This window comes from Danio aesculapii, chromosome 3 (assembly GCF_903798145.1).
Source record: "Danio aesculapii chromosome 3, fDanAes4.1, whole genome shotgun sequence".
In the NCBI taxonomy this organism is placed as follows: Eukaryota; Metazoa; Chordata; class Actinopteri; order Cypriniformes; family Danionidae; genus Danio; species Danio aesculapii.
The window spans coordinates 39051907-39064030 of NC_079437.1; the positions used below are offsets into that span (position 1 = coordinate 39051907).

Sequence of the window (12124 nt, forward strand, 5' to 3'; positions counted from 1 at the left end):
TCAACTTACACTAAACCTAACGCTAACCCCAACCTAACAGTCTACTTATAATCTAATGAGAATTAGTTGATATGCAGATGCAATGTGACTTAAAATTTAACAAACGGACCATCATAATAAAGTGTGACCCGAATCAGTGGTTGCATATTTGATATTCCTGAAGCCAAACTTTCAGCATGGCTTTAAATATATTAAAAGCGGTACTCTCTCTAATATACACTGGTATTTTATTCCATCTTTCTGATGCTCTGACTGGAAAAACTGATCGTCCAAAAACAGTTCTGTTGAGTAAACCTAAACAATCACCTCTAACCGATGACCTAGTCTGTCTTTGCAGACGTTGTTTGAGTCATGACCATTTGCAATATCACTTTGACTTAATAAGCTTTTTAATGTGTCTCTTAAGACCATTTGTGTTTAGATTTCATCAAAACCCACGTCTCATTTCTCATAGGAGTGAACGAGTACAACTTAATGAAGAAATTCATGTTACGCAGCTTATGAAAATGCAGAAATGAAAAGAATATAACATCTGTGAATTTGATCATAATGTGTTTTGGTACAACACACTAAAGTATAAACATCCTGATTAGGCAAGCCTACTAACAACGCATCCTTAATGATCACTTTTTGTCAGTAGAAGGACTGTAGGTGATCTTTCCTTTTCATTATTTTTACCTCTGAAATTTGTCAAAAGTAGACAAGCTCAGAACATTTCAGACTCGATTTATATCTGTTTAATTTCATCCACTTATGATTGGATTGCTAGAAATGATTCATCTTAAATATGATCCTTGTTTCCCAATTAAAGATCGATTTTAATTGGTTAAACAGATTTTTCACTTTATTTAGCTTAATCTGTTGTTGGTTCTTATTCAACTGTTTGCTCTGGTTTTTAAATCTCTTTTTAAATATGCAAAATTTAACTGCTGAAAGTTTTTTAGACATGAAAGTAGTGTTTTAGACTCCAAAAATGCAGTTTATTTGTAAATAGAGTCCCTATTTGGAAATGATTTTCAATTATTTTAAAGTGAGCTCCAGCATTACAGCAGCAGTTCAGTGCTCATGAACCCGCCAAGATCAGCCTTCCCACCAGCTCTGATGGATGTTCATTCATTCATTCATTCTTAGTCCCTTTATTATTCCGGGGTCGCCACAGCGGAATGAACCGCCAACTCATCCAGCATGTTTTACACAACGGATGCCCTTCCAGCCACAACCCATCACTGGGAAACACATATACTACGGACAATTTAGCCTACCCAATTCACCTGTACCACATGTCTTTGGACTGTGGGGCAAACCGGAAGAAACCCACGCGAACGCAGGGAGAACATGCAAACTCCACACAGAAACGCCAACTGGGCCGAGGCTCGAACCAGCAACCCAGTGACCTTCTTGCTGTGAGGCGACAGCACTACCTACTGCGCCACTGCTTCACCCCTGATGGATGTCTCCATAACCTCTGATGGATGTCCAAAACTAGACTAGTCATCAAATAGACAGGACTGAATGACTAAACATGTGAAGTCCATCTAATCTGTCTACTTGCTAACTAGTCAGTTTTTGGACTATTGTTAGACGTCTATTAGATTTTCACTGATAGCTCAAATTTGAGCAAATTTAACCTTGCTTAAGCCAAGATATCTAAGTTTGGACATCTATTAGGTGTCTTTTAAATGCAAAATTGCTTTGTTAACCCTTGTGCACTGTTCAAATTTACTACCCTTTTATTATGTTCAGGATGAAAACATCAACTGAATTAAACAGTTGTAAAAATTCATCAGATAAATATATTTTTCCTTTTTTTTTTTGCAGAAATCAGTGAATCAAGCTTGATCCTGATCAAAACTACTAAATTGTTTAGAAAATGACAGGATTTTAACTCTTAAATTGCCAAATTCATAAAGGATGTCAGTGATTTGGTGAAATTACGTAACACACAAAATTAAGTATAAAAAGTCATTGTGGACTTGGATTTTTTTACCTTTAATCACAGTCTTGGACATGTGAACGATTAGTAACAACACTGGCTTTGATGCATTGTTAGATATTCATTTTTTTCACCCTAATTTACTGCTGGTGGCTGTTTTTGCCCCATTGACTTCCATTATAACCCCATTTGATGGTGCATCAATACAGTCTTTGTTTTTATTTGCTCTATGTAGTTCTGAAAGCTAAGATGCATATTTAGACACCAACAATAAAAAATGCATGATTATATGGTGATATTGAAAATACGTCATTTTGTGTGCTTTTTTTCACCAAATCAGTGACATTGCTTATAAATTTGGCAATTAAAGAGTTAAAATCCTCTCATTTTCTAAACAATTTAGTAGTTTTGATCAGGACTAAGGTTGATTATCAGATTTATGCAAAAAAAAAAATTGAAAAAAAAATTATCTGATGCATTTTAAAGTGGTTTAATTTAGTGGATGTTTTCATCCCTAACATAACAAAAAGGTAGTAAATTTACCCAGAGTGTATTGTTGACTTCAATATGTGTCTAAATAAGATGTGTTACCAAAAATTATTCTGGTAGCTAAATCACAGAGAAAGGTATAGCCAAATTAAGACTCAAAATCTCCCCAGAGTGGATGAAAACATCCCCAACAGTACATAAGTGTTAATAATGTGTTGTTTCCATAAATTCTTTTAATTAGTTGTTAAATTCAAAGCAGCAAAAGCAAAGCAGGTCATTCAACTTCACAGTAGTAAATGGTACATGCTTTAAAATTAGAAATAAAATCAATCAGAAAAATAACAAAAGTAAAAATAACAACAAACTAACAGTGTTTATTACTAGTAGCTATTAGATCTCCATTCCCAATTAATAATTGATAATGTTTTTCCAAGTGTGTGCTAAACATAACCCACTGAGTGGGCTGTTCCTGTGACATAACAGATGAAGTCATGGAACAAATTAAAATAAAGATCCTGTTATTACATAAAGATATGTCATATACATAACCCATAGCTAATAATAGCAGCTACTGTTTCTATTTACTGATAAAAACACCATCATCCTTCCTCCACAGCGTTCTGCAATATTTACAAACAACCTCCAGCCGTTTTACCTGGTTTGCATATATTGAACTCCATGGCACCTCCCAGATTCAGGAACTTTTGGACGATGGTTTTAGCTAGAATGTTGGGGGTGAAGAGGACGGGCCTTTTACGCTGGCATTGGTGTGGGGTCACTAGACTGTACGGGATGAGATTCAAGCTCTTGTTCAAGTCACTCTCTGGGTCGGACATGTCTGAAAAAATAGTAATTCATAGGTTAGTTCAATTCAGCATTAACACTATACATTGTGGCAACAAGGATAAATAAATATACAGTTTAAGTCATAATTATTATCCCTCCTGTTCTTTTATTTTTTTCCCCAATTTCTGTTTAACGGAGGGATTTTTTTCCAACACATTTTTAAAACATAATTTTAATAACTCATTTTTAATAACTCATTTACTTTGACTAGATATTTTTCAATATGCTAGTATTCAGCTTAAAGAGCAATTTAAAGGCTTAACTTGGTTAATTAGGTGAGTAAGGGTTAACTAGGCAAGCTAAGGTAATTAGTCAAGTCATTGTAAAACAAGGAAACAAAATTTCTAAAAGGGGCTAATAATGTTGACGTTAAAAAAAATAAAATAAATAAAAAGTGCTTTCATTCTAGCCAAAATAAAACAAATAAGACTTTCTCAAGAAGAAAAAATATTATAGGAAATACTGTGAAAATTTCTTTGCTCTGTTAAACATCGTTTTGGAAATATTTGAAAAACTAAAATATTTGGAGTTTGACTTTAAAAAAGGGCCGTTTCTAGTCAACGAACACATTTTTTTACCATGACTTGGTCAAAATGTAGTTTTTGTAAATATTTCAAGATTTCATTTTCATGACAGTGCAAACTATAAAGAATCCTTCGAAACAAACAAATAAAGATGATGGTGGGCAGTTTTACCCTCAGGCCTCAGCGTTTCAAAACCTGGTCTGGAAACGGATGATGGATTTCCTCCATTGACAATGCGGACACGCTCACTGCTGTTCATCCTCTTGTACTTGTTATCCACCCTGCTGACAAACTGACACCAGGGATCTCTTTTAATCTCAGTGGGTCTGTGCTCTTTTTTTATCAGCAGTAAGACCTCGCACTATAGCAGGGTGAGCGAACTCAAGAGGACCTGTTACCTGTAATATCTGAGAGATGAAGACACTGGCTCTGGACAGACGTGGACTACACTTGGGGTCCACACATGGTGCGGGCTCGTCGGGTTGTAGGGTGCTCTGTGGGCACAAATGGGAAAGAGAGGCTTCATCAAAAGTGAAGAAACGAGATTTACCACATGTAATGGATATCACATCATGGTTATGAACAGTGCTGGGGGTAACGCATTACAAGTAACGTGAGTTACTTAATAATATTATTTTCTTAGTAATGAGTAAAGTAACTCATTACTTTTAAAAACTTATAATTTTTAGTAATAATATTTGAGTTACTTTTTAAAATATAACGCAAGTTACTTTTTAGTTTAATACATTCACTTTTAAAAAATAAATTGCTGAATTAAAATTAAAGTAATCACAATGAATCACGCAGACAGTGAGAGAACGTGTTCATTATTCTAAATAAATCGAAGAAATGGAAAAGGCGATTATAGTCTTAATGGACAGTGAATTTACTTAAGACAAAAAGTACAAAAGTAGCAAACACATCGCTTTAATCTTTTAGCAATTTATATATAAAGCATGCATAGCTCTCAGATAACATTATCCTAAAATATTTTATGTGTTTTTCAAGGTAAATGAAGGTTATACAGTGCAATGTTAATTTCAGAACTCCTCTATTAAGAAACAGAAAGAAAAAAAATAAGCTCTGAAAGAGATCTGAAAGAGAAAAGTAACTCAAAAGTCAAACATAACACATTACTTACCATAAAAAGTAGCTAAGTAACACAACTAGTTACTTTATTGGGAGTAACTCAATATTGTAATGCATTACCTTCAAACGTAACTTTCCCCAGCACTGAATAATCTGACATATGATCATCCTTGATCAATTTTCTACTGAGCAACCCTGATGACCAACAGTGAATTACCATAATACAGAAATTAGTCATACACTGAAATTCTACTACTTATGACTGAAGTTGTAAGTAGACTTTCAAGCCAAGGATTATATCTATATCAGTAGACTGAAAAGGAGTTCCCTATCTTTAAGAATAGGGAAGTCCCATGCATATAATAATATAATTCTGTGATTAAAGAGCTCAGGGTTGTTGCTGAATAATGCTGACGGATTGCTCTGGATTAAAAGTCAAATCATGTTGATTAATAATGTTCTGTTCCTTGCACAGATGTATCATCAATGCTTTGTTTTGTTTAGTTTTTACTCTAAAAAGCTAGTAGTCATTGACTTGCATTGTATGAATTGACAACGATCACCATTTATTCTTTAATATCCAGTTGAAGAAAACTGCTTACTCATAAGTGGTGCTATGGTGACGTATTTTTAGAACAGGTTCGCAGGCAACTCATGTGATCCTGGCGGGCACCATATTGGTGACCCTTGCTTTAAAGAGATTGACCATGTGAATAAGATCATAATACTGACATTAACTTTTTTGATCATCAGCCACTGTGGCTAGTAGTTTTCCAACATAACTAGCCACTTTCCAATTTTCACTAGCCACAATTTTGTTTTTGGGAAAATATATTTTATGTGCATGAATTTGACTTTGGCATGCTAAAACTACTTGACTTAGATTTTGCGTTATCTCCACATGCCTCCTCATTCATTTCACTTTTTGTGTGTCGTGTATGAGCTTGCTCAATAATCATGAGCAAATGGGTCATGGTTTTATAGTATTACAATTAGTTTTTATTTCACATAATTTTCAGAGCTCAAAATGAAGGATTTACTAAGTTTATCTCTGACCACACCAAACATAATCAATTAATTATTTCTTAACCACAAATTTTAATTGTATCAAAACAAACAATATATAGCTGTATACTATACTTTTTATTTAACAAAACATTTGCACAGTAATCTGTCCTGGCTAAAGGTCCCAGATCACCAGTTAACTACACATAAATGGGGAGTTCATCTCCCATTAAAGCAATGTTTTTGTAAAAAATGATAATTAAACCATATTAACGCAAAAGAAAGCATATGGAAAAAACATACCGTGTGATAATGAAAGGATGATCACACACACACGGGTAATGTAAGACCCATAAATAATTTGTTCACAGAATGGTTAAAGCGAAAGCAACTGGCGCTGCTTACATTAAGTCAACTCTGGAACTCTTGAAAGCAGCAAGACTGTGGGTGCATGTTCATCACTTTTTGTCTAGTCTATTTGAAAGAAAAACGATCACATCAGGTGTGTTTCTAGACACAGTTGCTTCACGAAAGGAAACGGGAGCGTGCACGCGTTATGAACATCACCTCAGCTGTTAGCGCGAGTGATTATCCTCTCATTCAGTATTCACCTGCTTTGCTCATGCGAAGTTGCAAACGCAGTTATTTTTGTCAGTCGTGTTGCTTCTCAATTCTAAGATCGCCTTTGCATGCATATTGGACCATCCTTAATGTCGAACCCTGCTTTGAAGAATTATTATCTGGGACAATTATTTTCAACCAGCCAAATAATAATAATAATAATAATAATAATAATAATAATAATAATAATAATAATAATAATAATAATAATAATAATAATAATAATAATAATAATAATAACAATAATGCATTTTATTTAAAGGCGCCTTTCATGACACTCAAGGTCACTGTACAGGACAGCTAGAACAATCAGTTCAAATAAAAACACAATAAAAGTCAATAAAATACAATACAAACTTTTAAAAAATGCAGTCGGTTAAAGTGAATAAGCTGTTCTAAACAGAAGGGTTTTGAGTTTGGATTTAAATTGTGAAATAGAGTCTAAATTACGGAGATCAGGAGGAAGTGAATTCCAAAGCTGAGGAGCAGAATGGCTGAAGGATCTGCTCCCCATGGTGACAAGGCGGACAGAGGGAACAGTGAGGTGAATGGAAGAAGAAGACCTGAGTGTTCGAGAAGGTGTGGCGATATGAACAAGATTAGCAAGGTATGGAGGAGCAAGATTGTGAATGGCTTTAAAAGTGAGAAGAAGTATTTTATAATTAATTCAGAAAAAGATGGGAAGCCAGTGAAGCTGTTGTAGAATGGGTGTGATGTGACAGATAGAGGTTTTTTGTTATAATACGGGCTACAGCGTTTTGTAACAGTTGTAATTTATGAAGAGTTTTTTTAGGGAGGCCAAACAGAAGGGAATTACAGTAATCTAAACAGGATGTGACTAAACTAAGAACAAGAATGGCAGCTAAATGAGGTGTGAGGGAAGGACGTAAACGATTTATATTTCGAAGGTGGAAATAAGCGGACCGGGTGACATTATTAACATGTGCAGTGAATGAAAGGGTGCTGTCGAAGATGACCCCAGACTCTTAACCTGAAGGCAGGGGGTAATGACAGAATCATCTGTGGGAATGGAAAAGCTATGTGATTTATTTAAAGTGGATCGTGTACCTATAAGTAGAAGTTCAGTTTTATTGTCATTTAATTTCAGGAAGTTTGTGGTAAACCAGGATTTGATGTCTGCAAAGCAGTTAGTAAAGGATGAAGGTGGGATTTTGAGGTTGGGTTTGGTTAATAGATAAAGCTGGGTGTCATCTGCGTAGCAATGAAAATGAATTTTAAAAAGTGGCTAGTGGGAGTGTCTGTCTTACCCGCCACTGCTGAAATCTACCCACATTTGGCGGGTTGGCGGGTGTTAATGTCAAGCCCTGATACTTAGTATTGTTTAATTAATTAACAGTTTAAAACATGAATTGTCCTTTTAAAGAAGATTTATTGATGTAAACTTGTGTGTATTAATTACTAAACTGATAAATTGCTTTTTCAGTTTATTTTTGAAGTGTCAAATGAGTGAGTTTCTGCCAAACAAGGGAAGTCCTCACAATAAGTAAATTATGAAAGACTTTCTAGGTGAAATATCTATAAGTTACAGAAACTGTCCCTTTAATTGCCTTTCAGTTTGTACCACATAAGCTTTCCCTCATCTATGAATGTGAAACCCAAAACAAGATGCATTTCCCCAACAATCCATAAGGAACTGACCCGTAGCCCTCTCAGAGTGTCCACATCTTCTCTGCCTCCTCGACACATCAGCTTCTGAATCTTCACCAAGAGGAGCTGCTGGGCTCTGGGGAGGAGGTGACAGCTAAGTTCACTTAACAGCTTCTCAGTCAAAGTCAACAGACACAAAAAAAATGCACACCCACACGCTCACCAACACACTGACAGGCAATCTGCAGCAGGCGACAGACCAGTGTTCACACTTGGTTTGAAAACCGACACAATAATGGCCACTCATTTCTTCCTCACCTGGAGTAACTCGGTATGGTGCCTTTGTCCAGGTCCTTGTCTGTGAAAGGGTCGACACGGGCGCACAGCCATTCGCATTTGTCCTGATGCATGGTGTCCAGAACATGGAGGACCTCGTCACATCTGACGTTCAGCGAGCAGTTATCAGACTGGCTGGAGATGTTCAGATTGAGACGTATGTAGAAAGAGTCTCCAGAAACCACTGTGCCATCTTCAATATCCTTCAGCAGCCGTCTGTAGCCTGTAAATGAGAAAGAGGGGTGTCAAAGCAAAGCAACCAGAACTTATCTTGAGAAATTATATATAATATGCATCATACATTATTTTCCAACTCAGGCTCATTGGAGATACGTGGCCAGGGTTACATATTTAAGGACAGCGAAATATGTGCACAGGGCTACTGTACGTATGCTTGCATTTTTTGTCTTCACAAATCCACTAGAGGCCGCCATGTACATATTTCACAATCTTAAATATGTTACTGCGGCATGTTTTCTCATACATTTTTCATAAATCCACCAGAGGCCGCTGTGCACATTTCTGCATATCTCAAGGTCCTTCTCATGTGTGCCTGAAAAGAAAAGGCCAGTTGCCTTGTTGTGTTTGTCTCAGCTTGCAATTAACTGAACCTCCCACCCCGTTTTTTTTTTTTTACCTGGAACCATTCTTCACTGGACTTGAGTCTTATTTGGCAAAGTGGTCACGCCGGAAAAACGATCCATAAAAGCTCTGGTCAGATCACACTAATTTGTCATGATTTTGGCACAATTTCCTTGACGTAGGGTGTCATAGGGATTCGTAAATGACAAATGGGCATCGTGACACAAGATTCAATCGTTTCTTCTCCTGTTGTGTGGTATAATTCACAACAACCGATATCATGCCTGCGACGCATCACAACACCATCGCAGAAAATCTAGCATGGCAAATTTTTTTTTCGTTCTTCACGACGAGTTCCGTCACGTGGTTGACACTGTTCAATAGGAGCATATCATTTCTCGGTTATCTTAGCGGGTGCTGCCATTAATCCGCAGGTCAGGTAATCAAAAAATAGGCTGCATATTTACTTATGGGTGGGTCACGAGTGGATAAGATCAATCATTGGTTATGCAAACTTTAACTACCTTTTCTAAAATATTAAGGTGTTTTAAGCAATTTTATCTGACAGACTGGCACAAATATGCAGACATCTCCATTCTGACAACAAGTTTCTGACTTCTCTCATCCTTCCAACAGAGTTTGTACTTCTAAAGTAATCTGGGAACATGTTCAGTGCTGCAAATACATTTCCTGCTTATTCAAATTTTCATTAATAGTGAAAGCAGTTTAATATTGGCTTCTCTGAAACTAAGTATTTCACTTTAATTTTATTAAGGCTAGAGCATTATGGTGCATATAGCAGATTTGTTTTGAACCGCTTTTCCTCAAATGTCATTCGTTATTCTTGTTTATAGATAACTGAGCAACAAAAGATACATTAAAATAACTTTAAAATTATAGCAAACAAAATTTGTATCAAAAAGATGTTTTTTTCCAAGAATTATATTTTTGTTTGTGCCCCTCCACTACTCAACTATACGGGTGGATGATTTGTTTCGCTCTGAGGAAAATAAGGATTTAATGAATGCTTCACTGTGAGTGTATCACAAATCTCAGATATTTATTTGCTAATTTTTTAATATGTCATTATTTTCAAGGTTATGTCTTAAGCATTTGATTTTTCCTTGCTGCTGCTGATGTGCTTTCATTTTCTGCGCTGCAAGTTCAGGCAAGTGAGTGTTTAATAAACAACCCTGGTAGGAAAATAAATATTTAGATTTAAAAAAAATATATATGTTAATATTGAAAAAGAATCATAAGTTTGATCCTATCCATGTTCGTAACGAGTGTCCCTTAAATAATGTAGTTATTAGTTGTCTGCAAGCATCAGTGTTTATTGAGATTGAAATAAAATAGAAAGAAAATTGAAATTGAGATAAGAAATATTGTTATAGCAGCACTTGTGACTGCTTTGGGCGCTCATCGTAGATGTCATGGAATGACTGACCGTGTAGGAACGTATTTCGTTCAAATTTTTGCAATCCTGCAAAATTCTTAACTAAACGCAAAATAATCGCAAAAAAAAAAGTATAATCTCATAAAGCAAACAAGTCCAAACCATATAATCAAATTGTATTTATTTCAGTTTGCAATTAACTGTTTTACATGACGCACACAATGTATTTGAGTGTCTCTCAAAAAATGACATCTCACCTGCACCCTCACAATTATTACATTACATGTAATGAGGGTCGGAGAGTTTTCAGCTTGTGCAGTAAGCAGACGAAAATGAAGCGCGAGCGATTTACATGTGAAGTCATAGCAAAGATGAGATATAAACATCTTGTAGTGCGAATTGGGCGTTTGTGCGTTGACGCGCTTCAGACTGCAAAAAAAAATTGGAGCAAATGGAGCAGTGGAACAGACAGATGGAGACGAGATTGGTTCAAGGGTGACAGCCACTGGACGTGACAGAATTTAAGGACATTATTTGTGCTTTACATGTATGGCTGGTACTATGATGTGCGTAAAATCTGTAAATTATTAAGTTTAACTCTTTCCCTGTTAATGAAAGAAAACGCTTCCTTGTTTTTAAATCCGCGTTTTAGGTGTATTACGATAGGGGAAGCCCTAATGCATGTCCTATGTGTGACGATGTCAGATGCTCTGGGGAGTAAAATCTGAGAGAAAGTAAGATCGTGCATAAAAACTAGAGTTATAAAACCTTTTTTTGCTTAATCCCTACTGTGTCAGATCTTGTCTTGACAAGAGACCAAAATAAAGAAACTTTATTTTTATGATTTGTGTCATTGTTTCAGCTTGCACACCTAACAGTAGGCTACCTAATATGGTAAATACATATAATTTTTTACATTATATATATATATATATATATATATATATATATATATATATATATATATATATCACAAAATTGACCGCAAATTTCTGGGAATTACATCCACAAAATCAGTCATTTGAAAATCTCAAAAACAATCATAAAAAACTAGAGGGGTCAGTTGAATGCATTATTTGGCTACTCCCAGGACTGTTTAGAAGTGCTAAACTCCTATAACCTCCCCTATCTGCAATTAAATCTTCTATTTAAGAGTTATTTAAGACTCACTGTCATAGCTGGACTTGTAATGAAGATGCACTTGTCCAGAGCATCTCTGTAGGGTCCAGTGGGCTTCTTCTTTAGTGCTGGTGTCTAAAGACACACTCTCTGCTTTTCCATGAACATTTCCCTCCAGCTAGAGGACAAATTAAACCAAAAGGTTAATTCTACTTCTACTACTTCAATAGGTGCTTTGGTTGCAAACACAAGCAGGATTTCTTTTAAATCTCACCATTAAAAGATGAAATCCGACTTTAACTCCAGCCAGATCTGCATCAGAGCCAGACTGGACAGAGGACACGAAGATGCCACTATCATTTCCACCAATCAGAGTGATTTCAGACAAAAGGTTTTCTCCAGAGAGAGAAAGGCTCTGAACAGTTCGCAATGAGTTTCGTGGAGGGCCTGAGGTCAATGAAGGACGAAATGGTCTAGAGAAGAAGAAAAAAAATCAAAGGAGTGATATTGTGGATGAATTGAGATGACAGAAACTGAAATTTTTTCCCTCTTAAGGATAGCAAAAAGTGAAGTGCT

General features: G+C 35.9%; 1 protein-coding gene across 3 annotated transcripts in view; it reads right to left on the minus strand.

Annotated features, from left to right (window-relative positions):
- card11 (caspase recruitment domain family, member 11) overlaps nucleotides 1-12124 on the minus strand; it is an 80634-nt gene that overhangs the window by 17787 nt on the left and 50723 nt on the right. For all 3 annotated transcript variants that reach the window (XM_056453950.1, XM_056453951.1, XM_056453949.1), the window contains 7 exons: nucleotides 11823-12021; nucleotides 11600-11726; nucleotides 8434-8674; nucleotides 8167-8251; nucleotides 4191-4286; nucleotides 3964-4084; nucleotides 3078-3260 (listed from right to left, as the gene is read on the minus strand). In XM_056453950.1, coding sequence (XP_056309925.1) covers nucleotides 3078-3260; nucleotides 3964-4084; nucleotides 4191-4286; nucleotides 8167-8251; nucleotides 8434-8674; nucleotides 11600-11726; nucleotides 11823-12021 — 1052 coding nt within the window. The remainder of the gene's footprint in view (nucleotides 1-3077; nucleotides 3261-3963; nucleotides 4085-4190; nucleotides 4287-8166; nucleotides 8252-8433; nucleotides 8675-11599; nucleotides 11727-11822; nucleotides 12022-12124) is intronic.